This window comes from Stigmatopora argus, chromosome 6 (assembly GCF_051989625.1).
Source record: "Stigmatopora argus isolate UIUO_Sarg chromosome 6, RoL_Sarg_1.0, whole genome shotgun sequence".
NCBI classification, from domain to species: Eukaryota; Metazoa; Chordata; class Actinopteri; order Syngnathiformes; family Syngnathidae; genus Stigmatopora; species Stigmatopora argus.
In genome coordinates this window covers 128,556-151,543 of record NC_135392.1, presented here as the reverse complement: position 1 = coordinate 151,543, position 22,988 = coordinate 128,556, and the positions used below count along the sequence as shown (strand labels likewise).

At 46.2% G+C, this 22,988-nt stretch overlaps 3 protein-coding genes across 7 annotated transcripts in view; 2 read left to right on the top strand and 1 right to left on the bottom strand.

Annotated features, from left to right (window-relative positions):
* rps10 (ribosomal protein S10) overlaps window positions 1-9,843 on the bottom strand; it is a 55,298-nt gene extending 45,455 nt beyond the window's left edge. The window contains exons 1-6 of one of the 3 annotated variants that reach the window (XM_077603021.1): window positions 9,714-9,843; window positions 9,187-9,336; window positions 8,939-9,113; window positions 8,788-8,865; window positions 8,664-8,719; window positions 8,522-8,589 (exon numbers count right to left, since the gene is read on the bottom strand). In XM_077603021.1, coding sequence (XP_077459147.1) covers window positions 8,548-8,589; window positions 8,664-8,719; window positions 8,788-8,865; window positions 8,939-9,113; window positions 9,187-9,336 — 501 coding nt within the window. In that variant the 5' untranslated portion in view covers window positions 9,714-9,843 and the 3' untranslated portion in view covers window positions 8,522-8,547. Of the gene's footprint in view, window positions 1-8,509; window positions 8,590-8,663; window positions 8,720-8,787; window positions 8,866-8,938; window positions 9,114-9,186; window positions 9,337-9,713 lie in introns of those variants that run through there. The other 2 variants (XM_077603022.1, XM_077603020.1) reach the window with 2 other exon arrangements.
* Window positions 454-7,992, top strand: LOC144075983 (diphosphoinositol polyphosphate phosphohydrolase 1-like). Its single transcript, XM_077603467.1, has 5 exons — window positions 454-868; window positions 2,022-2,132; window positions 4,620-4,664; window positions 4,751-4,835; window positions 5,758-7,992. Exons 1-5 carry the CDS (start codon window positions 770-772, stop codon window positions 5,952-5,954), a joined length of 537 nt encoding a protein of 178 aa, XP_077459593.1. The 5' UTR covers window positions 454-769; the 3' UTR covers window positions 5,955-7,992.
* A 585-nt stretch (window positions 9,844-10,428) lies between the features above and the next one.
* LOC144075700 (protein kinase C and casein kinase substrate in neurons protein 1-like) lies at window positions 10,429-22,423 on the top strand. 3 transcript variants are annotated; one of them, XM_077603017.1, is made up of 10 exons: window positions 10,429-10,554; window positions 16,178-16,300; window positions 17,791-17,947; window positions 18,017-18,252; window positions 18,363-18,518; window positions 18,656-18,831; window positions 19,302-19,422; window positions 19,536-19,660; window positions 19,788-20,023; window positions 20,112-22,423. In XM_077603017.1, exons 2-10 carry the CDS (start codon window positions 16,241-16,243, stop codon window positions 20,219-20,221), a joined length of 1,377 nt encoding a protein of 458 aa, XP_077459143.1. In that variant the 5' UTR covers window positions 10,429-10,554; window positions 16,178-16,240; the 3' UTR covers window positions 20,222-22,423. The 3 variants fall into 3 exon arrangements, with proteins under 3 accessions (XP_077459143.1, XP_077459142.1, XP_077459144.1); XM_077603016.1 differs by having other exon boundaries at window positions 17,764-17,947; XM_077603018.1 differs by lacking the exon at window positions 10,429-10,554 and adding an exon at window positions 14,377-14,539.
* Window positions 22,424-22,988: the final 565 nt, after the last annotated feature.

Sequence of the window (22,988 nt, the reverse complement as noted above, 5' to 3'; positions counted from 1 at the left end):
AATTTTAATAGGGCTGACCCTTTTTCGCGATTTTTGGGTTATCGCAGCCATGTCTGCTCTACATTAACCGCGATATACGAGGGATTACTGTAGTCAACATTGAATAAGTAATCACACAAATAACTAGGTACAAAATGGCTAAAGTGGATAGCAGTAACTGTGCTTGGAAACTGCTTTTTACACATTTCTATGTTCGAAATAGGATTACAGGCAGGTTATTAAATCGGATTTAGAAACTGCCTGATTTAATAAATCCATATTCCATCATTTTAAAGTTTCGCTGTCCATTTACCTGCGGTGCTGAAACTGTTAACTCAAAATGACACGTCACTCTACTTTCATTATAAATGAACAGGTAGCTCAAATAGCCTTTATAGTATCCAAAATGGCTTTTGCTGTAAAAAAAAATCAGGAGCAAAATAAATGGCATGGGCATTGAAAGCCAACGAGTCGGTTTCCTCCACCGGGTCACGCTAGTCGGCACACGGCGTTGCGCTTCCCCTGCAAGCCGCCTCTCGATTCCCGAACGCATTGCACGTAACTTCCGTACGCCTTCGGCGCTATTAAAGGTTAAATTACGTCGTGGGCGTAGGTGGCTCCTTGTAATGGCGACCGTGCCGTGGATGCGCCGGGCTGTGTGAAAATGAAGCGGAGAAGAAGTTATTTCTATTAACGTGAAAACGCCGAGGTTCGCCCCCCGAGGAGGACTTTGCGTCTAAAAGCGTCGCCTTCGCCGTGCTTTTTGAACATCTGTGCGACCCCCCTCGCGATGATGAAGCTCAAGTCCAACCAGACCCGGACGTACGACGGAGACGGCTACAAGAAACGCGCCGCCTGTTTGTGCTTCAGGACCGAGTCGGAGGAGGAGGTGAGTTTGGGGATGTGGCCAAATTGCTAGGCCGCGCTAACTAGTGTTAGCTGCGTTAGCCTTAGCATTAACTGTAAATGAACATATTCGTCCACGGGACTGTGCTATTATTTCTACTTCTTTACCACCCAGGCGTGTTTTAGACGGTCCATTTGACGTTAGTGCGTCATTGTTATAGAGAAACTGTGTCTTTTATTTTTCTTAGCGTTATGTAATCCTCTTCATTATTAGCGTTTTTCCCCCACAACAGCTAATGCTAATACGGTTCCGCCGGCCGGCTCTTTCCCAGAAAACGAAGCGGTCCGTCGAAGTGGTTATGAACAGTGACTCGCTTTCACCAAAATGGCTGTTAGCATTTATTTTACGTTTCTACTTTGTCTGATTATTCACCGTGTCCACTTTATTCAACAAAAGGTAACAGTCACCGCTGCTAACCGGTACCCAGATGTTGGTGTCTCGGTCGATAGGCAACACGGGTCATGATGAACTGTTTGCATTAACAAACAAAAAAAAACGAATAAATTGGACAATATTTGCCCAGGCGAGACATTTAGCATCGTTCATGAGGCACGTCCTCACGCTGTAGTTTGTTTTGTTAGTGTTTGGTTACTGCCGTGTGTCGTCGTCGGTACCAAAACCCGTGAGACAGCTAATATCTAGAGCTGGTAAGTACTGATGGAAAAAACGACCACTGAGAAATTTACCCCAAAAACATAGTGTTAATGTTTTTTGGGTGTGTTTACTTAATACATAGATGATCGTGCACTAAAACCAATTGAAACCGTTTATAAGTCGCTCTGAAAGTAGTATTGGACAGAAAACAATACAAAAAAAACACATCACCACTGTCAATTTTTAAAAAAATGGGACATTATTAATACGCAGATGCCGCCTTGGTTTACAAAATCTATCACATAAGTCCTCCACTGCAAAATTTTGTACCAAAAAATTCCAACAATCACCAAGGTCTGGCTCTAGAGGTGACTGTGTAGTTCCCTTCCAAAAAAAGTCTTATGAAATAAATCCAACTCAAATGATGTTCCTAAAATTTGTCCTGAAAAAAATCCCGGAATAGTGTAAACAAGTGGCATCCGTGCAAGCATTGACAAAGAGCATTGTTTATTTTATTGTTTATTTTGGGATGCTTTTGCAGGTGCTCCTGGTGAGCAGCAGTAGACACCCCGATAAGTGGATTGTTCCAGGAGGAGGCATGGAACCCGAGGAGGAACCCAACGTGGCTGCCGCCCGGGAAGTGTGTGAAGAGGTGGGTTCCTCTTTTTGTACACCCGCATTATTTCTCCCGTACCGTAGTGTGTATGTGCAAGTTTTTTTTAAATCATATTTTCAATAATGAAGTCCACTGACTACATTTTCACGATCGTCAAACTTTATTTTACGAGTTACGCTTGTTATTAGTAGTGTTAAATTACTGTAAAAAAATGCTAACTTAATTCTGTTTTTTTTTTTTTATTAAAGGGTGTTTAAAAAATCCTAATAGTCGGTTTACGAGCAAAGTAAATTTGAATTTACTGTAGCTATTGATCAAAATTGCAATAAGGTGTTCATAGTAATGCAAAGTTGAATGATTAGTTTGTTTTTCATTTTCATGGACAATGATTTGACTCGAAACCTTTGGCTTGCTCGGCTTTCTAATCTTCAACGTGTGAGCCAAAAATCCCACTCGAGCTTTATTTATAAAATGTTGCTCTGCGAAATACGAGGCCAATCAATCAGGAGCTTTTATTAGGAATTAAAAACCTTCCAAAACAACACTCGTAAGAGCCAATAAATACTGTGCGACGGAATTAGGAGTTGACAAAACATGTAACGTTGGCCAACTTGTTGACTATCGCCAATTGTTCTGCGGCTAGCTTTTATGACAGGCCAAATCTTAGCGCTTAAACCTGGTTTTAACTGTTGTGTTTGGCGCTAGAGCCTTAGCAACATGTCGCCAGCGGCGTCATCGTGTTACACGGACGGCATTGTTTGGGTGTCAAACCAGGTCAGCGGGGTTCGGCTCCGGCCACCATTGGCAAATGTTTTCAAGGGCTCGGCTTCCATGTGGGTGTCTCGCTCGGGTTCGAGTCCAAGATGGGAAGTGTAGACCTTGACCAGATAAACCGCAACAGAGAATCATAAACAAACAATTCCTATTTGCAAATTTTATTCCTTGAGAGCCACAGTCAGGTTTTAAAAGTCAAAATACATGAACATGTGTCATACCTGTCAACCTCTGCCGATAACTGCCCTTATAAATGATTATGATTCCCCTTACAAACCCCCAAAAAACCTTACAAACACCGTACGACTCCCCTGTCCTCCGCTTGCTACTTTAACTTAGCACTAAAATAAAAAATATTTTATTTTTATTTTTTTTTAAATAGGGTTGACCCTACTTTGCGTTTTTTCGTTTATCGAGACCATGTCTGGTCTACATTAACCACAAGAGATTACTGTATGTAAATACCGTATTGGCCCGAATATAAGACGTTGTTTTTTGCATTGAAATGAGATTGACTAAAGGGTGGGTTGTGTGTCAAGCAGACCCGACCGCATCTAAAAATTCCCCACACCCGGTGACACGACGCTAACTGTCACTTGTCCAGCGTTTTATGAAACGAAGCCAGGCAATTTTTATCCTCGTGACCAGTTTGGCACGCTATTTTTTTCTTCTTTGCTCCCAAGCACACGATCTGACACCGAGAGTGCGCTCAAAAGTTATTTATAGAGCGTAAGATGAAGAAGCGGCAAAAGAAGAAGGCACTCGCTCCGCTCCTCACTTGCCGTCAAAGTTGACACCTAAATTGGCGTTGGTTCTGGATTTTGGACGTTGATGTTGAATGAAAGCTTATTTCGTGTTGTCGTGCCACCAAGTCACTGGCAAATTAAGTTTGCTTATCCGCACAAGGGTCGTGGGGGGTGCTGGGGCAAACTACAGGCGGGGAAACGCTGAATCAGTGGCCAGCCAATCGCAAAGCACAAGTCAACCAACAACCAATCATTCGTAGCCAGAAGCAATTTAGCATACAATTAGCTTAGCATGCATATTTTGGGGATGTGGGAGGAAACTGGAGTACCCGGAGAAAACCCATGCGAGCCCAGGGAGAACACGCAAATGCCACACAGTGAGGACCCACCTGGGATTGAACCCTTGACCCCAGAAATGCGAGCCCGGCACCCAAATTTAGCATACAATTAGCCTAGCGTGCAAATTTTGGGGATGAGGGAGTAAACCGGAGTACCCGGAGAAAACCCACGCAAGCCCAGAAAGAACACGCAAATGCCACACAGTGAGGTCCCACCTGGGATTGAACCCTCGATCCCAAAAATGCGAGCCCGGTGCCCAAATTTAGCATACAATTAGCCTAGCGTGCAGGTTTGGGGGATGTGGGAGGAAACGGGGTACCCGGAGAAAACCCATGCAAGCCCAGGGAGAACACGCAAATGCCACACAGTGAGGACCCACCTGGGATCGAACCCCCGACCCCAGAAATGTGAGCCCGGTGCCCAAATTTAGCATATAATTAGCCTAGCGTGCAGGTTTGGGGGATGTGGGGGGAAACCGGGGTACCCGGAGAAAACCCACGCAAGCCTAGGGAGAACACGCAAACTCCACACAGTGAGGACTCACCTGGGATCGAACCCTCGACCTCAGAATTGCGAGGCCGACGCCCGCATATTATAATGGCAATTTTCAGCGATGTAGCGCGAATGATGAAATAGCTAACTTTGCACTTGTCTGATTGGGCAGGCCGGCGTGAAAGGGACCTTGGGGCGCTTGGTGGGCGTGTTCGAGGTGAGCCGCTTTTCCTTGGCCGCCGATGTTTGGGCCGTCGGAGTCGCTCGCCGGCCTGACCCCGCGCTTTGCTCTTCCCGCGGCAGAACCAGGAGAGGAAGCACCGGACCTTCGTCTACGTCCTGGTGGTGACGGAGGTGCTGGAAGATTGGGAGGACTCGCTCAACATCGGTAAGTCAATGGCCACATGATTTCATTTGATTGAATTGTATCATTGTGTCCTATGAAGAGGGGACGCATACTCGGTTCCATCTCGCAAAATTGGAGGTTACTTTCAGGATTTTCACATCAAACATTGACTTCAAAACCCACTTAAGCCACTTTTTTTACCTACTGATTTATGTGAGCACTTATTCATCTTGACTACTTATTTATTGATTATGTATCTGTTTTTGTTTGGTGTTATTTTGGGCACTTCCCTAATTACAGTCATCCCTCGACTATCACGGCTTCCACTTTCGCGGTTTCACTACTTGCGGATTTTTTTCTGGGGGATTTTTTTTTTAAATTTGAAAATCTGCGCTGAAACTCGCAAACAGAAAAAACATCTCAATAATGAATAAATTAGTAATAAATAATCAGTAAATAAGTATTCAACAACAAACAAACTGATAAATAAATATGTTAAACTACAGTAATCCCTCAATTATCGCAAATTCACTACAATTTTTTTCTGCTATTTGTTTTTAAAGTTGATAAAAAGTGAAAATCCACGCTGAAACTTGTAAGCAGAAGCCACTCTTGCTACTAGGACTCAACACTGACAAAAAATATATAATAGGGGTGACCCAACTTTTTTTTTCGTTTATCGTGGCCATGTTGGGTCTACATTAACTGCGATATTCAAGGGATTACTATACAAATTATATTGACTACTTATTTATTGATTTGTGCACTTGATGGTGACGCTTTCATTCAATTCAATGTCAAAGATGCTTATTAACCCTTTATACAGCGCTCATCTAAGTTTTTGTATGTCTAATCCACTAATAGATGATGAATCGGGTACAAAAAATGTATGAATTACCATTTTTCATTCCTTTTTGGTCATTTTGTCCCCCACCTTAACTCCTCGCTGCCGTCTCTCCAACAGGAAGGAAAAGGGAATGGTTTAAAATCCACGACGCCATCCAGTTGTTGCAATGTCACAAGCCCGTGCAGGCCACCTACCTGGAAGCCCTCCAGGAGAGCTGCCTGACCAGCAACGGCACCCCCCTGGTGGCCACCATAAGCGGGGAGCTCACCCCGGCCTACAGCCTCGCCCAGAGCTCCGTCTCGGATATCAGATAACTAAAAAAAAAAACAATAACAAAAAAAAAAGGCAGAACTGAACAGCGCTCCCATTGACCGACCGCTCCTCCACGTCGGGAGCTCTTGGCCACCGCTGGCTGGCGCGCTCACTCTTTCTTACTCTTCTTCTTCTTCTACTCTCGCCCGCCCGCCCGCTTTGGCCTCGCCGATTCATCGAAACGGCGACGGAAACGCTCTGTACATTTCCCAGCTGGTTTCTTTTTAGCGAAACTTTCGTCGCATGCAAAAAAATAAGAGAGAGAGCGAAATGGCCCCCCTCCCTCCCGCACCCGTAGCGCGTCAATGGAATGCAAGAACTACTTTTTACCGTCGTCACGTCAGTGTGTATCTCTCTTGCGTCAAAATGAAAGGCTTTCGGCGGTCTTTTTTTTGGGGGGGGGGGGGGGGGGGGGGACCTTTTTTAAAATGACGTCCCTTCTTTTTTTCCCTCCGACTAGCCTTCGATCTTTTCCGTCGTCTCGCTCTCGCACGGTGCACGTTCACTCCAAAAAGTGAGTGAAAGAATGTCCATCTCGCTTTTAAGACCTTTCTCGTGACTTTTTTTTCTTGTTTGGAAGAGCGCTCTGGCGCGATTCAAACGTCTTCCGAGGGTCGAACGACATTTCAAAAAGCCGCGCGACGCACGTCCCGTTTTTCCCTCCCGTTGGGTTCGCTTCGATTGTTTACACGACGGCCGAGCTCTCCCCCGAGGGTCCGCTCGTCCGGTGCCGTTGACGGTGACGAGCTAGCTTTGAGCTAGCTTTGAGCTAACCGGCGTCAAGCGAGATCGACCCGCACCAAAATTGACGTCGAAAGTAAGATGCAGCGCAAAACAAGCCTTGTACAGTGTGACACTTTGTTTTTAAACGTGTAAAATGATTTTGTTTTTGTTAAAAAAAAGTAGTTTTTTTGTTTTTGTTTTTTTTCTTCCTCTAAATGTCTGGCAAGAGTCTCTTTAGCCACGAAAGCCGTCGGCTCCATACTGTGAAACCGGAGGCGCTGCTGTAAGATAAGCACGGGAGAGCTTTTTATTTGTACATTTATTTTCTGTATAGACCCGTGGCGAAAAAGTACAAAAGGGGGGAATGTTTGAAAATAACCACTGGGATCGAGAAGTTAGCCAGTTAGCCGTCGGGACGCAACGAGCGGTGAGCTAAGCGGACGCTAACGTTGGCGGTGGGGACACGTGATTAAACACAAGACGCTTTTAATTTTTGGCTTTTTTGCAGGGGACTGAGGAGGAGGTAGTTACAGGGAAGATGGCGAGTTTGGCAGTTTGCGATGTAGGACCGGTGGAAGATGGAAGCCCGGTGGCCATTTTGATTGTCCATGTGGAGTGAGGTACTAAAGTCCACTTGCAAAAATACCCACACATTTCCCTGAGCTAATTTGCACATTTTACAGATTGTCAACAAGCCTCAAATGGCAGAATACAATCTGGGGGGAAAAAAGCGGTAAGCTTCGTTTGGATCCCGTTTACGGCCGTCCATTCGGACAGGCGCGGCGGCCAAAGTCTTACGTTTACGACGCCCCGCTCCGAACGCCCGTAAGCTTTCGCCGTGTCATCTGAATGTGCATTTCAAACGGCGGAGGGCAACGACCTCGTCACGAGGCGACTCGTATTATTCATATCGTCGACCAGGAACTCTATTTTTTACGGGGGTAATGTCGGGTTAAGGATTCCTCTGCTTTTTAACTCAAGTTCCGGCAGCGCACGCTCTTGCTATTTAAACGTGACGTGTCTGAAATGGATTACTTTTAATATTTAAGGTGTTCAATTGACTAAAATGAAATGGCTCCATCTTGTGGCGAAATGGGTTAAAACGTCACTTGTAAGCGTAGGATGGAAACGGGTTTGGTTCCCAACAACAGATGCACTTCCTCTCAGGCCACAAATTAACACGTACGTTTGTGTTTACCGTGTCACTGGACTGCCCCCGATCCCCCCCACTCTCCTTTGGGACTGTAGAATAAAAGCAGCGCAAGAAGACTGAAGATTGTAATATAAATGTGCCAACAATAAAACACCAGTATTTCACTAGCAGCCTCACGTGTGCCTTAACTTCCCGATTCAGGACTTGAACCCTATACAGGTAGTCTATGGTTGCCACTGAGATGTGAGCTTTTACAGCCACAAAGTTTCAATAATTTGGACGTTTTAGCAATGCGGTAAATCTATTATTTTTAATTTTAAGTCGTAATTACAATGTAAGTAGCAAAAAATATACTTTTTGAAGGATTTTAGTGGCTGAATGAGTACAATACTCTGGAAAATTGTCACTGCATATCAAGACAAAAAAAGTACTGCATTGGAAAATTGCTGACAATTTTTTTTGTTTAGGTTTTGTGATTGGAACTTTTTTTTAATACCAAATATTACTTTGGCCTGTAGTGTTAAATCATGCAGGCCAAATGCAAAATTTAATTAGTACAATTCTTGTGAACATTAAAAATGATGTAAACACTTTAAAAAAATATTTTAGACCAAATTGCAAGTGCTACACTTAAATAAAACTTTCCACTTTAACCCCAAATTCAACACCCAAGACCTGTACTCATTTTGAATTTTCTTTATTGTACAGAAAGTATAAATTTACTGAGGCTGCTGTCCCCTGCCACGCCCAAATCCGCCCTTCTGTAACGAGAAAAAGGCACAAAAAATAGTCAGAATACCAAACGTCAATTTTACCTCAACTCGCCCGTACTTACAAAGCTGAACTCTGTCGCGGATCCGGCACCGGCCTCTGCTTTCTTGTCCGCGCCGGCTGGAAGAATTATTGTTTTAAATTAGCAGAAATTTCTCACCAAAGCTTCACAGACGTCTAATACGTACGTGGGGCGGCGGATCTCCTGTACGCATCCCTGTCGGATTCTCCGCGGTTGAAGCGGGACGGCCTGTCTCCTTCGGTTCCTGCGAGAAGAGAAGCCACAAGGGTAAGGTCACCACGCCTCGGGTCAGGGGGGGTCCCGTCCTTCTCGCTTACCCTTGGGTCTGGGCCTGGCGGTCTCGGGGCGGGTCTGGCGACGCAGAGTGGCGGGCACGATCTCGGAAGGCAGGTGGAGGAAGTCCCGCAGGTACTGGATGCCTTCGTTGGTGAGGTACCAGTAGAAGTGGCGCCAGGCAAATTGCTCCTTGACGTAGCCGCACGACTTGAGGGACTGCGTGGAGGAGGGAAATGCAGCCATGTTGAGTCGTGTCGTTGACATTCACAGGTTCCGTTTTTGGGCTCACCTGCATGGCTTTCATCACGTGAAGGTTGGGCACGTTCTTGTCGGCGAGCTCGGGATGCTTGGGCAGGTGGACGTCCTTTTTGGCCACCATGACTCCCTCCTTGAAGAGGAGCTCGTAAATAGCAATGCGATTCTTCTTGGGCATCAGCATCTGTCCGTGAGTAAACACGTCACAACAGCGTTAGCATGCTAGCGGTGCTAACTCACGCTTATTTGTGTGTGCGTTTGTATACCGGTCGATACAAAAATGTCTTTAGCCCCAGCGTAATATCGCGGGTTTATTAGTTAATCGTTTTCATTTGACAAACTATCATATGACAAACCGCTAGCTTTAAATGGCAGCCGTCTGTGAACATCGTAGCCGCCGGGTTGTCATTCTTTCATCGACTTACAATAGACACTCACGTTGGAAATACATCAATTATTTCGAGCCAAATGGGTATAAGGAAAGATTGTGCCGGGTGAAGTTTGATTTACAAGTGCGATGGTCGAGATTTATTTCGATTTGGATGCCGGTTGTTCTTTTACCTTTCCACTTGATAGTAGACCGGAGCCGGAAGGAACGGGCGTCGTTGGTCAAGAAGATTTAGCCTTTCGCTATAAGCGTCGGCGCAGATAGCACCCCCTATCGGATCGGAAGAGAACTGCAGAGAAAATGGTGGTTCATTCTCCGTCAAATATAGATTGGACACGATGAACGCTTCACATTTAGGGCAGAAAGATGATGAGACACGTGGTTTAACGTTTATCGTCGTCATTGGCAGTGAAAGCTCATTCCATGGAAAGTGATTTTGTTGTCGGTTTTTTGTGTGCGGTACAATAACACTAGAATTTTAATTTAAGAACGAATAACGGGATTGGAATCAAATTTGCAGGGTGTTTGTAAAATAAAACAAAAGTGCACATGAGGTCTGAAAGGAATTTCACGATAAATCAAGAATTAAGTTATGACGCTTGTTTGTATTTCAGTCATTTTACATTTTAGTCTATCCTAGTAATTGTATTTGTTTAACTGTGGTATTAAGTCATGTACCTGTTTTTCTTGTTGTCATTTATATACTTTAAATATTGAAAGCATTTTGATATTTTGTATTTGTTTGATATATTTTAGCATTTTGTAAATATTGACTTGTAATTATCATTTCAATGTGATTATCCATTGCGTAATACGACTTACTTGACGATCGGTGCAGTCGCTTGCAATTGCCCGTGTGGTTACGTGTTGTCTTTAATTTTGAAACAGACAAAGAGCTTCCCGGAAATGCGCCTCGTCATCTGTCGCTTGACGTCACGGGCCAGCTCGCCATAGAGGAGAAGCGATGCCCCCGGTCTGGCCACACTGAAACCACCGAGCGGCTCGCCGTCATTGGTATGTCATCTTTTTCCTATCATTCCTACCATTAGCCTCTGCTAGCATGCTAACTATCTTACGTACTACACGCTAACGGTTATTAACTCCTCGGCTTCCATTGTTGGTGACACCCGAACCGCGCTTGCTTGAAAATAAAAGGAGCCTTTTTTTCACACTAAGCGCACGGTAGCGTTGGAAATTTGACATTTTAAGAATTTTAAGACGGTCAAACTAAGAAAAGACCACAACGGGTCTGTTCGTCTAACGGCTTTATCCGTTTTTTGTTGAGCTGGCTCATGGACGGCGATGGGCGTCCAGTCCAATTGGTTTGGAGACGGCGATAGACGTCCAATCCAATGGGTTTGGCGGCCAATGCAATTGGTTTGGACGTCTCTCGCCGTCAATGGTAGTGAGACGGCAATATTCATTGACAGACATAAGATCGTTTTGATATTCCAATTTTTCGATAATATGAACTAGAATTGATTTTTGTGTGGTAGGTAAATATCGAGCTAAAGTCTAACTGTTATTTTGAAATCTGCCTGAAACTTGTTTTACTGCAGTTTCATTCATGTAAGAGTGTTAGGAATGATTGCACCCAAGTGCTCCAGTGCACGTGACCGTGGTGATTTGGTGGGCCGGGTGGCCTCTGTCCACGGTTCTGAAGTGTCTCCTTCCTTCACTTCACAGCTTGTTCTGGGATCGTTTGCTATCATGCTAATGAATGTTAGCATTTCATTCTAATGTATAACAAGTCGGGCGGCCCGGTGGAGCCAGTGGTTCGCGCGTCAGCCTCACGGCTACGGGGTCCTGGGTTCAAATCCAGGTCATGTCCATCTGTGTGGAGTTTGCATGTTCTCCCCGGCCCTGTGTGGGTTTTCTCTGGGTACTCTGGTTTCCTCCCACATTCCCAAAACATGCATGGTAGGCTGATTGGACACTCTAAATTGGCCCTAGGTATGGGTTGTCCTTTGTCTCCTTGTGCCCTGTGATTGGCTGATTTTGCTCCAGCACCACCCGTGACCCTAATGAGGGTAAAGCGATTCAGAAAATGAGATGAAGTATAACAAGTCACTGCTTTAAAGTCTTTGTGGGGGGTTTTCTCTTTGAAAATGAGAGTGAGAGAGATTGTCCTCTTGCTAAATTGCCACGGCGCAACACCCGCATTTAACCGATTTAAAAGGAGTGGGAAGTCTTTTGGGACTTTGTTGTTATTCCCGGAGGGCGCCACCTTCCCGTTTTGTGCTCACATCTGCTCTGCCACCTGCCTCTGCTCATTGTGACCTCCTAAGTGGCTAAAAGCAGGGGTGCACGACTCCTTTTTTTGGACGTCGTACTTGCGATTTCATCCGCAGCGCCCCAAAATTGATGGGCGGCTTTTCTGACGCTGGTGGCTTGATCATTCACGGACATTGTTTTTGATGAAAGGAAATGCTTTGGAGTGGACATTTGTACCCCAATTGGCTCGGGTGGCTCTTTCCCAAGATCCAAACAAGCGCCATCCTTTTTCCTCCCGTCGTTCGCAGCTGCGGCTCCTTTCCGGAAGTCCGGCGTCGCATCCAGTCTCGTCTCGACGCCTTGAATGAGCGACCTTGTTGGCCACGCCAAAATGTTTCACTTCCACGTCGTTGAACGATTCTAATTAGCCACAATGTCGCCATACCTTCATTTAATGAATATATGACATCGCTATCGTGATTGGGAGTGTGAATGGTCGCCTAAATGTGCGTGCCCTATGACTGACTGGCGACCAGTAATCCGCCTTTTGGCCCGAGTCAGCTGGGAGAGGCTCCGGCACCCTGTGACTCTGACGAGGCTAATGTGGTGTTCAAAAGGAATGCACTAAAAAAGTTTTTTTTCATTATATAAGGGAAAAAACAGCAAAACCTAAAATTCTAAGTAAAAAAAAAAAAATCAAATTCAGGGTGGTTCGGTGGGAAAGCGGTTGGCACGTCCGCATCGCAGCTCTGAGATCGAGGGTTCAATTCCCAGTGGGTTTATGTGTAGTTTGCATCTTTGCGTGGGTTTTCTTCGGGTATCCTTGTCGGGATAAGCGAAACAGAAAATGAATTCAAATCAAATTCAGCATTCCAATCAAAATGTTTACTTTTAAGGAATTATTGAGAAAAAAATGCACTTTAACATACTTTAAAATAGCCAATGAAAACAAATGTGATAAAATTCAAGTTTCAATTTCAATTCCCGACAATGGCGCGTCATTATCGTAAGGTGTCGCATCCTTTTTTTTTTCCCCGTCCAATCCACCCGTGCAACCAGTTTAGGAGTTGACCGCGCTGACTAAGTCGAAAAATGATCGTAAAACACACAGCACACACACCCGGGACCACACCACACCACAACGCGGGATAATCATCAGTCAAGATAATCTATTCCACCCCTTAAAAATGCCAGAGTCCATGGTACAATTGGCCATCAATATCCAAGAGATAACCGCCATCCTTTCCTCTATTTGGCGACGTCGTAAAGCGCTCGGCACAATGGCGGGACGCAACCCGAAGGTCAGAAGAGCGCCCACCTAGCTCGTCGGAAGAAATCGGATTAGGTCCCGCCCAGATGGCCTCAACATCTGTCTTCGTCCACCAAGAAATCAAGACACACACACACACAAAAAATAGCTTTCTAGGACAGCTTGTCAGGGGTTCTGGCAGGTGGCCCCGCCCACCTTTTTTGATTGGCATGCGAGCGGATATGGCGCCGCGTCACGCCTTGTCTTTTTCCCCCGTGACCCTCCCTCGCTAATAATTGATGCGTCTTTGCCAGGAGAAGCAAAGTTCGCGTCTGCAGTGTGGGTGTGGGTGTGGGTGTGTAGGTGTGCGCGTGCGTGTATGTGTGTTCAAGGCGGTTAGCAGCGACGGTCATCCAAAACTGCTCAGGAATATTTCAGGTTCTGTATTTGTTTTTTTTTGTTTCTCCATGATTTGCTTTGCACTTGTTGTTGTTGTCTCGGGCTTGTGTGGTTTTTTTGCGGATACTCCAATTCGTTGTGGTGGGAATGATGGGATTTTTAATGGGGAACGTTCGCTTTTTCAATCTGGCCAGGGGTTTGTTGACCGTTCCGGTTTAAAAATGAGTTTTTTTTCCCCTCAGGACGAGTCTGAATTTCAGGAAATAGATTGACGGGCTTTCTGCTGTTTTCATGTTATTTCCTAATTTGACGTCTATGGTCGTCCATTGGAAGTGAGAGGGTTAGCGGTGAATGTTCATTGGCTTGTCAATCTTCCCACTTCCACCGGATTGGACGTGGCAGATTCCTGCCCAGCAGAAACGACGTGGAATTGGCTTATCTTTCTTCCGTTTGTTCGACAAGTATCGACGTCCATGGTAGCAAGTGGGTGACAAGCTAACATTTTTCAGAAATATCATATAGCTGACCATGTTTTTTTGTTTTTGTTTCATTGCTAGTGCGCGCAACAAGCATTAGCTCGGTATAACTTTTTTTTTTGCAGAGATTGCACAGCACAAAGCGGGAGATACTGAATGTAGACTAGGGAAGGGAAAAAGGGGGCAGGCTAACAAAAAAAATGTCAAACTGGACATAAAAAAAAGTATTTTGCTTTACTGTGGAAAAAGACAAAGAAAAGTCCGTCTTTAGCCGAATAACTTTGAGCTAATGGCAATGTCTTTGTATTTTTAGAAATTTGAATTGAATTGGCTACTAAAACGTCAAGGTGTGGCTAGCTAGTGCTAGCTCGTACCGACGCCACAACAAAACCTGCACATCCCAAGACGCGACACGCCCCCCCACCGGCGCCCCCTCCTCCATCCGACACCCCCTCCCACCCGTGTCGGTGCTCGGTCAAAGCTTCTCGCCACGAGATTAGCGCTCTCTCGCTCCAGATACGCCTTTAGCGCAATTAGCGCTCCGGCCGGTCGCCGTCCCTCTCCTCGCCGTCGATGCTCTCGTCGCCCGGGGAGCGGAGGAGGTCCCTTCGGCCCGGACCACGTGTTTTCTCCGCCCCCCACACCCCGCCACTCACTGGGGGTAAGCTTTTGTAGTAGCTTTTTGGGTAGGGGGTTGTGCCGAACCGCCGGCCTTTGTCTCGCTCGCTCGCTCGGACAACCGCGAGCCTCCAAAGTAGTCCCGGGACTGACCAGCGAGGCTTCCCCGGCCCGTTCCTCGGGTCGGGGAAGCCTCGGCGGTTTGCGCGTTACCGTCTTGGGTTTAATGGTGGGAGAAGACAAAAGCGTCCCCCAAGACGTCAGGCTAATGGATTAATCGCGCGTGATATGCCAGTGGTCTTCGACTGGATTTGCACGGCAAATTGTCAACAGAGTGGATTTGAAATTTCTGGGATATCGCTGACATTGTTCAGTGTTGTGATGCTTGCTTGACCCAAATAGCCACGCCACTACTACCCCGCCCCCATGTTTCCACCCTACTGATTTCCTATCAAAACACAAGGTTCTCTTTCTATTGTCACACACGTATCGGCCTTTCCTGGAAACGTCACCCCTTGCGGACGTTTTGCCCGACACTTTCAACCCGACTCGGAAGTCCCAACATCTCCAAAGACTTCAAACGGGATGAATCGCCAGTCTTGGACTGGTCAAGCTGTCCTGGATCTTTTGCCAATCTGCTGGTGAATTCTCGTGCTAAGGCTAACGAAAGAGCTAACGTCTTTTTGATGGCACTTGCTCTTGACCCGTCCTTCAAAAACCGGGACCAGTTGACTCGAAGCACCCTACGAGGATTCATCTCCAGTCTAGGATTTGGGATCAACGTACAAAGTTTCTTCAGTTGGTCATTCTGCTAACTAAGTCTAATGCTAAGGCTAATGAATGCACAAGAACGAGCTAGCGTGTTTTTGGTGGGACTTAAAAACCGAGACCAGTTCATTCGAAGGACCCAAGAAGGTTTCATCGCCCGTCTCGGATTTGGCATTGGTTATTATGCTAACGTAGTCAAATGCTAACAGCAAGCAACCCTGTCGCTAGACCTGTACTTCAACTTAACTTGAACCATGGTCTCTTTAACGTGTGCTTCTACTCGCTAATGCTCATGCTAATGGATTCAGAACAGCACAACAGTCTCGGGACGCCAATCGTTGACTCGGAGCGCTTGAAGTCGTCATTCCGATCGGAATGCTAATTAATTAGCAACAACCAGCTCACTCTCATTGACTCTGCAAGTGTCCACTCTCTCTCTCTCTCTCTCTCTCTTTCTCCCGTCCCTTAGGAAATGTCACCGGGTCGATTCCGCCGAAGATGAATAGCCGCTCTTTCCATTTATTGATCTCAGCCCAAGGCCCGGGTCCAAAGCGGTCCTCGGGGGTGACGCGGCCAGTGCGGGTTTTAAACCCAAACCACGAAGACGATATGAGCGTTTTCGCCAATCTGGCGTCATCAAAGTGTCATCGGTTCATTGGCGTCAGGGGCTACCGATTGGCCATTTTGTTAAACTGTCTACACCACATCTGGCGGAACAAAAACCTGGACGCACGGTGGCCCCTTTTTGGAATAGTTTGGACACCCCTGGCCTTGGGTGGAGGTGGACTTTGGACCGTCCTCCCTTCGCGTATGCTAGCTCGCTTCAGGCCGATTTGCATAAATATGGAAGATGACTAAATTCACGTGGCAAATGATGCAAAGTGTCTTAAAGTCTGAAATTGTTTTTCCGCAGTGTGTAAGCGGAAGGAAGGAAGGAAGGAAGCCCCGCCCACCCCACCTCGCGCCCGCCGCCACCATGTCCGGCACCTTCGACGAATCGGTCAGCCTGGAGGAGAGCACCGACAGTTTCTGGGAGGTGAGAACCCCTGAAAATGAAAGTCTTTAACAATTAGACGTGGAAGAGGCGGGGCCCCGCCCAGCGTCTCGCCCACTCCGGGTGAACCGCTGGCGGCTGGCAAACGCGCGGGGATTCATTTGACAATTTGCTACTAAGGCTTTCACTGGCGCCTGGCGAGGAAAAGTCCTACTCTTACTTTAAAGTCCCGCTAGCATGAGGTTTTTCCACGCTAATTAAATGCTGAAATCCTGTCAGAGAATTTAGAAAAAATAGATGATCAAGACTCCCGGCTTATATGCGAGTAAATGTGGTCATTCTTAGTTCGGCGATAAAGCAAGCCGGCGCGTTGATAATAAGAGGACACCGCCAACTGCTCTTTCCGACGAGTAACCGGAGTTCCGAGCGGTCGTTCATTATTTATGAGAGCTGAGCGACGTTGAGCAACAAACGGGAGACCCGGCCGGCACTTTAGATGAGTTTGCGATAACTGCCCTCCCAGTCAAACTGGATTGGACGAATAGCGCCGTCATTGACAACCAATAAATTTTGATGGAACTAGCTAGCTAGCTTTGAGTTTGTTACCGAGCAGTTTTTGAGAGTGGTGACATGGCGTGCCCAATCCGCAGCATTCTGCCGTCGACTCCTCTTTGTCTCACGTGTCGATTGGCCCGAGCGGCAAAGGTGTCGTCTTCCCGCGCGCCGTCGCTAGCTACGTCGCGTGGCTCGCTGCATCGCTGCATCGCTGCAGCGCCGCTGACTCGGCGGCTGGAGGAACGCAAGCGCTCGCTCGGGTGTGGCGGCCCTGAACAAACAGAAATTTAAACATCCTGATATTTTTCCTCCCGCAAAACAGATGAACCAATCAGGATATATTAACAATTATTATATAGCCAACAATTACCGGGCTCCCTACTATTTTCTTCAACATTGGAATAGCCATGAATCAAAAATACTTCAAAATGAAATAAAAGAATGAATTGTTGATCAACCCGCCCACATTTTGCCACTTTCTTTTAATTAATAAGCAAATTATAATGTAATTGTAGTAAATAATAGTAAAGGACTTTTGTCTTTTCCCCTCTACTGCCATCTAATGCACTGGAGGTGCAAGTACATGTTCATTGTAGTAGTCACGCAGCAATGTCCCAGTTTTTTTTTTAATTCATAATGTTATAGTCGTAAACAATGGTGGAGGACTTTTGACTTTTTCTCCTCCGCCGCCTTCTAGTGCAGCGGAGGTGCAATTACACCTCATTTCGAGGAAATGTTGTGAACTCTAAAATTCTGCCCACACCCTGCCACTTTCTTTTAAATTAATTAGTGAATCATAATGTTATCGTTGTAAAGAATAGTGGAGGACTTTTGACTTTTCCCCTGTGCTGCCATCTAATGCAGTGGAGGTGCAATTACACTTGAACCCGTTCCCTGTGGTCACGCAGCAATGTCCCAGTTGGTTTGTTTTATGATTATTTTTTAATTAGATTGGACTGTTCTGTCCTGTTGGAAAGGTGGGGAACTACAAACGTACGGTGAAACGGATCGACGACGGCCACAGGCTGTGCAACGACCTCATGAATTGCATCCAGGAGCGAGCTAAAATCGAGAAAGCCTACTCCCAACAACTGACCGACTGGTCCAAGAGATGGAGACTGCTGGTGGACAAAGGTAACCGTGCTAAAAAGCTAAGCACTTAGCCGGAGAATGACGGCCAGGCTCTCCCGCCCGCCCGACAAGGTCCGCAGTACGGCACGGTGGAACGCGCTTGGACCTCGCTGATGACGGAGGCGGAGAAGGTGAGCGATCTTCACCACGAAGTCAAGAACAACCTGATGGCCGAGGCCTTTGAGAAAGTCAAGAACTGGCAGAAGGACTCCTACCACAAGCAGATGATGGGAGGATTCAAGGAAACCAAAGAGGCGGACGAGGGCTTCAAGAAGGCCCAGAAGCCCTGGGCTAAAAAACTGAAGGAGGTGAGGCAATCCGAAGGGAGAACGAACGCTGGTCCTCGAGGAACCAAACATCCTGGAGATTAAGGTCTACGACCGGGAAAACCATTGGGTTTGTTGGTCTTCCCTGGCAGCTGGAGGGCGCCAAGAAGGTGTACCACGCGGCCTGCAAAGAGGAGAAGCTGGCCTCCGCCAGGGAGTCCAACGGCAAGAGCGAAGCCTCCGTGACCTCCGACCAGCTGAAGAAGCTCCACGAGAAAGTGGACAGGTGCAAAGTGGACTCCCAAAAGGTGACGAGAGGAACCGTGATCGCTTCTGGTCACGTGTCATGCGCATATTTGAAGGCCATTGTTAAGGGAGCGACTTATATGCGAGAAATTAGCATAAGATCTCTGGTCTCCCGTGACGTTGACCTTTTTATCTCCAGGCCAAGGACAGGTACGAAAAGTCTCTGGACGAGCTGAACAAATGCACGCCTCAGTACATGGAGAGCATGGAGCAGGTCTTCGACCAGAGTCAGCAGTTTGAGGACAAAAGGCTGAGCTTCATCCGAGAGGTCCTGCTGGACGTCAAACGCCACCTCAACCTCACAGAGAACCAAAGGTTGGTATCGCGGGACGCTTTCAAGCCGGCTACCGCTGGCTGGCCCCGCTAGCAACGGGGCTATCTAGAAATTCCATTCCTGGAAGGGGCGGGCCTTATGATGGGGGTGTGGTTGCGGACTCAGTCCAAGGGAAAAGTTGAGGAAAAATAATATAAACATGAAATCGGGGGGGAAAGCAAGTCTCAATTGGGGAGTATTGCACTGACCGCTAGGGGGCAGTGTTTACATGCAGGGTAATAGCACAAAGAGGATTTTAAAAGTCCAAATCATATTAAAAATGCCTTTTATTCACCTATTGTGGCAAATCTTGGACCTGATGACCCACCATAAATGAGGTATTACTATTATCTTGACGATGCTTATCATTATAGTAAGTGTTCAATGTCCGATTTTTATTTATTCATTTATTCTAGCTTATATCCAAACTGAGCCCAATGAAATGTAACTTTGCCCGTCCGTCTCCACGCAGTTACGCGTCCGTGTACCAAGAACTGGAACAAAGCATCACGTCGGCCAGCGCGCAAGACGACCTGCAGTGGTTCAAAAACAACCACGGCCCCGGCATGTACATGAACTGGCCACAGTTCGAGGTACGCCCCCTATCGGGTGACTCTAAGATATCGTATTTCGGATCTATCGGTTACCCGCGTTGACCAGCACCCGCAACCTTACCGGCTTGTTTTTTTTGTTTGTTTTTTTGCAGGAGTACAACCCAGACCTCAGCCACAACATCACCAAGAGGGAAAAGTCCAAGAAAGGTAGCGATTCTATCATGCTGACCAACGTCACCACGGCGGTGGATCGGGCGCAAGCCGGAGATCAGGGCAGGTGAGAAAGACCGCTGCTGGGGCCTTTTGTCTGTTTGCTTTTATCGCCATCTTGTTTTAGAAGCAAAACAGCCCAGCTCTTTGGACTGAATTTCATTTGGATGTTGTTCATTGGCCATTTTGCTCAGCGTCAACAGCTACGACAAGAGCCAGCCGCACCGGGCCTCCAACGAGTGGTCAGACGAGGACCAGACGGCGCCCAACTCGGCCAGTGACGCCAACGGCGGCGGCACCGGCGGCACCGGCGGCGGCAGCGGCGGCGCCGACAACCCCTTCGACGACGACGACCCGGCCGACGGCGTGCGGGTCCGGGCGCTCTACGACTACGAAGGCCAGGAGCAGGACGAGCTCAGCTTCCGAGCAGGTACCCCGGTGGCCGATCCGACCGATCCCCCTTTCGAGCTTAAGGAGGCGCTGTTCACGCTGGGTTTTTTTCTCTCAAATGTCTTTAGGAGAAGAACTGACAAAACTGGAGGATGAAGACGAACAAGGCTGGTGCAAGGGTCGTCTGGAGAGCGGCCAGTTGGGTCTTTACCCGGCTAATTACGTGGAGCCCATCTAGCTAGCCAGCTAATGACGTGGAGCCTAGCTAGCTAGCGAGCTAACTACATGGAGCCCATCTACCTAGTAAGCTAATTACGTGGAGCCCATCTAGCTAGCGAACTAATGACCTGGAGCCCATTTATCCAGTGAGCTAACTACGTGGAGCCCATCTAGCTAGCGAGCTAATGACCTGGAGCCTCTGTAGCTAGCGAGCTGACTACATGGAACCCATCTAGCTAGTGAGCTAATTACCTGGAGCCCAGCTAGCTAGCGAGCTAATTATGTGGAGCCCATCTAGCTAACGCGCTAATTACGTGGAGCCCTTCTAGCTAGCGAGCTGACTACCTGGAGCCCATCAAGCTAGCAAGTTAACTACGTGGAGCCCATTTACCTAGAGAGCTAATTTCCTGAAGCCCATTTAGCGAGCGAGCTAACTACATGGAGCCCATTTAGCGAACGGGCGAGCTAACTACGTGGAGCCCATCTAGCTAGCGAGCTAATTACCCGGAGCTTCTCTCGCTAGCGAGCTGACTACATGGAGCCCAGCTAGCTAGCGAGCTGACTACATGGAGCCCAGCTAGCTAGCGAGCTAATTACATGGAGCCCAGCTAGCTAGCGAGCTAATTACGTGGAGCCCATCTAGTTAGCCAGCTAAAACGAAATTTCCCGAATACGAGATGAATAAAGTTATCCAATCCAAACCAAACTACGTGGACCCCATCTAGCTAGCTCGCTAGCTAGCTATCCAACCGGCGGAGACATGGGCGCAGACTTGGAAGCGGACTCCGCTTCCCACGGGGGAAGGCACAGTGACCACTTTCGCCTTTTTGTCCAAGCACCTGAAGTTAGTTTCCCCATTTTAGCATTTTAGGAGCACGCCATCTTGGATTTCTTCAGATTTTGTGAGACATTGTTCAAAGCGGTGCCTGGATTTTGAGAAATAATGAGCTATGCATTGCGCATTCCTTGGATCCATCGACATTTTAATTTTTTATTTTATTTTTTTAAGCAATCTAGACGATGATCCGTGGCATACAAGTTGGACTCGATCTAACCCAATCCAATGCATGTTCTTCAGAAAAGATGCCAGGACAGCAAAACTGTGATGTGAAAAAGAAAGCACTTGGACATGCTAATGCTAATTCCTATTTATTTGTAGATTTTTAATTTTCTTTTTTTCTTTGCATAAAACTTCAAACGTGTTATACTCGAGCTGGCGTACAAATGTTGTCTCTGAACGGCATCCGCGGTTGTCGAGTTATCGGCGACCATTGACGCTGATTGACGTCCAATCCCTTTTGGAGAGGACGTGCAGCTCGTGGCTTCATTTGGGTATGTTCTATTTTAATAGATTAGCTTTTAAAGTTGAATGTCGCCACAGGATGTATCATTTATTTCACCTTTATCAGATGTTGTATTTTCTTTTGTTGTTTTTATTCTGTTTACTTTATTTAATTTTGTTTTTAATTTAATTTTGAATGGCTATTTGATTCTATTTTTTTGATGTAGAAATATTGAATTATTTGACTTGGCTTTATTTTTATTTGAGATAATTCCATTTTATTGCCTTTTTCAGTTTTGATTTTACTCATTAGTTTGATTACATTTTAATTTAATTTCTGTATTTATACTATTTTATATCTTTTTTTTCTTTTCAATTTCAGTTATAATTTTGTTCTTCCGGTTTCTATTTTAATTGCAATTGACTTCATTGTAACCTATTCTCTTTCTCTTTTTATTTCAAATGTCTTATTCCCATGGTCTTCCTATTTGAATCTTATTTTCTGCCTTCTCTTTCTAATATAATATTTATTGATTTATTTTTTTATTTCTGTCACCATTTTTACTCCTCAAATTCATACTCTTCCTGTTTTTTTCCTCATAAACGTAATTTTCTAATCTATTTGTTGAATTAATGTCATTTCTTGATGAATTTTTAGGTTTGTTCTCGCTTTTTTTCTCTTTTAATTGTATTTATTTCTATTACATTTAAATGTTCTTCATTTTTCCCCCTTTAATATTAATCTATTTTTCTGTATAGATGCTAAATCATATTTAATATTTTCCTTTTTGCTTCATTTCACTTCATCCCGTTTGTGCGCCATTTAATATACCCGGGTATATTAAACGGCAACTCCGCTTTTTTGGCAAGATTTGTATGATGTTCATGGGGGCACAATGATAGATACTTAAGTTCATTAAAATTCCAAGTCAGACTTTATTCAGCAGTAAGTACTTTTAGTCTGCAAAACGTTGATGCACCCCGTCCGTCACGCCATAAAGAATGCGTAGTGGATCGTACCTTCCCGTTTGTGCGCCATTTAATATATCCCTGCCGTTTAATATACCCAGGTATATTAAAAGGGGGGGGGTATATTAAACAGCAAAATACGATCCATCCTCAAAGCTTGGATTCCAAAATGATCTGCGCTCTCCTTTTGATACGCTTTGCCGTGGGTTGGTTGGAAATGACCCCGGCGCCGCCGTGGATGTCGGAAGCGGGCCCAAATCGGACACCTAGTTCGTCTTGAGTCGCTTCCTCGTTAACTTTTGGGTACATACTTACTTACTGGTCGCTGCTTGTTGACTTTGGAATCAATTCTGGTCCACTTTGGCTTTGGGATCATTGCTCGTTGATTTCACGGCATTCCCCAATCACTTGATTGGTCGGTCGCTTGGTCTTCATTTCAAGGCTCGCTTCCTGTTGCTTTTGGGGCAGGGGGCAATGACGGGATCTCTTTACCCTCGTTTTTTTCAAAAATACTGACCACCAATGGAAAAATAGT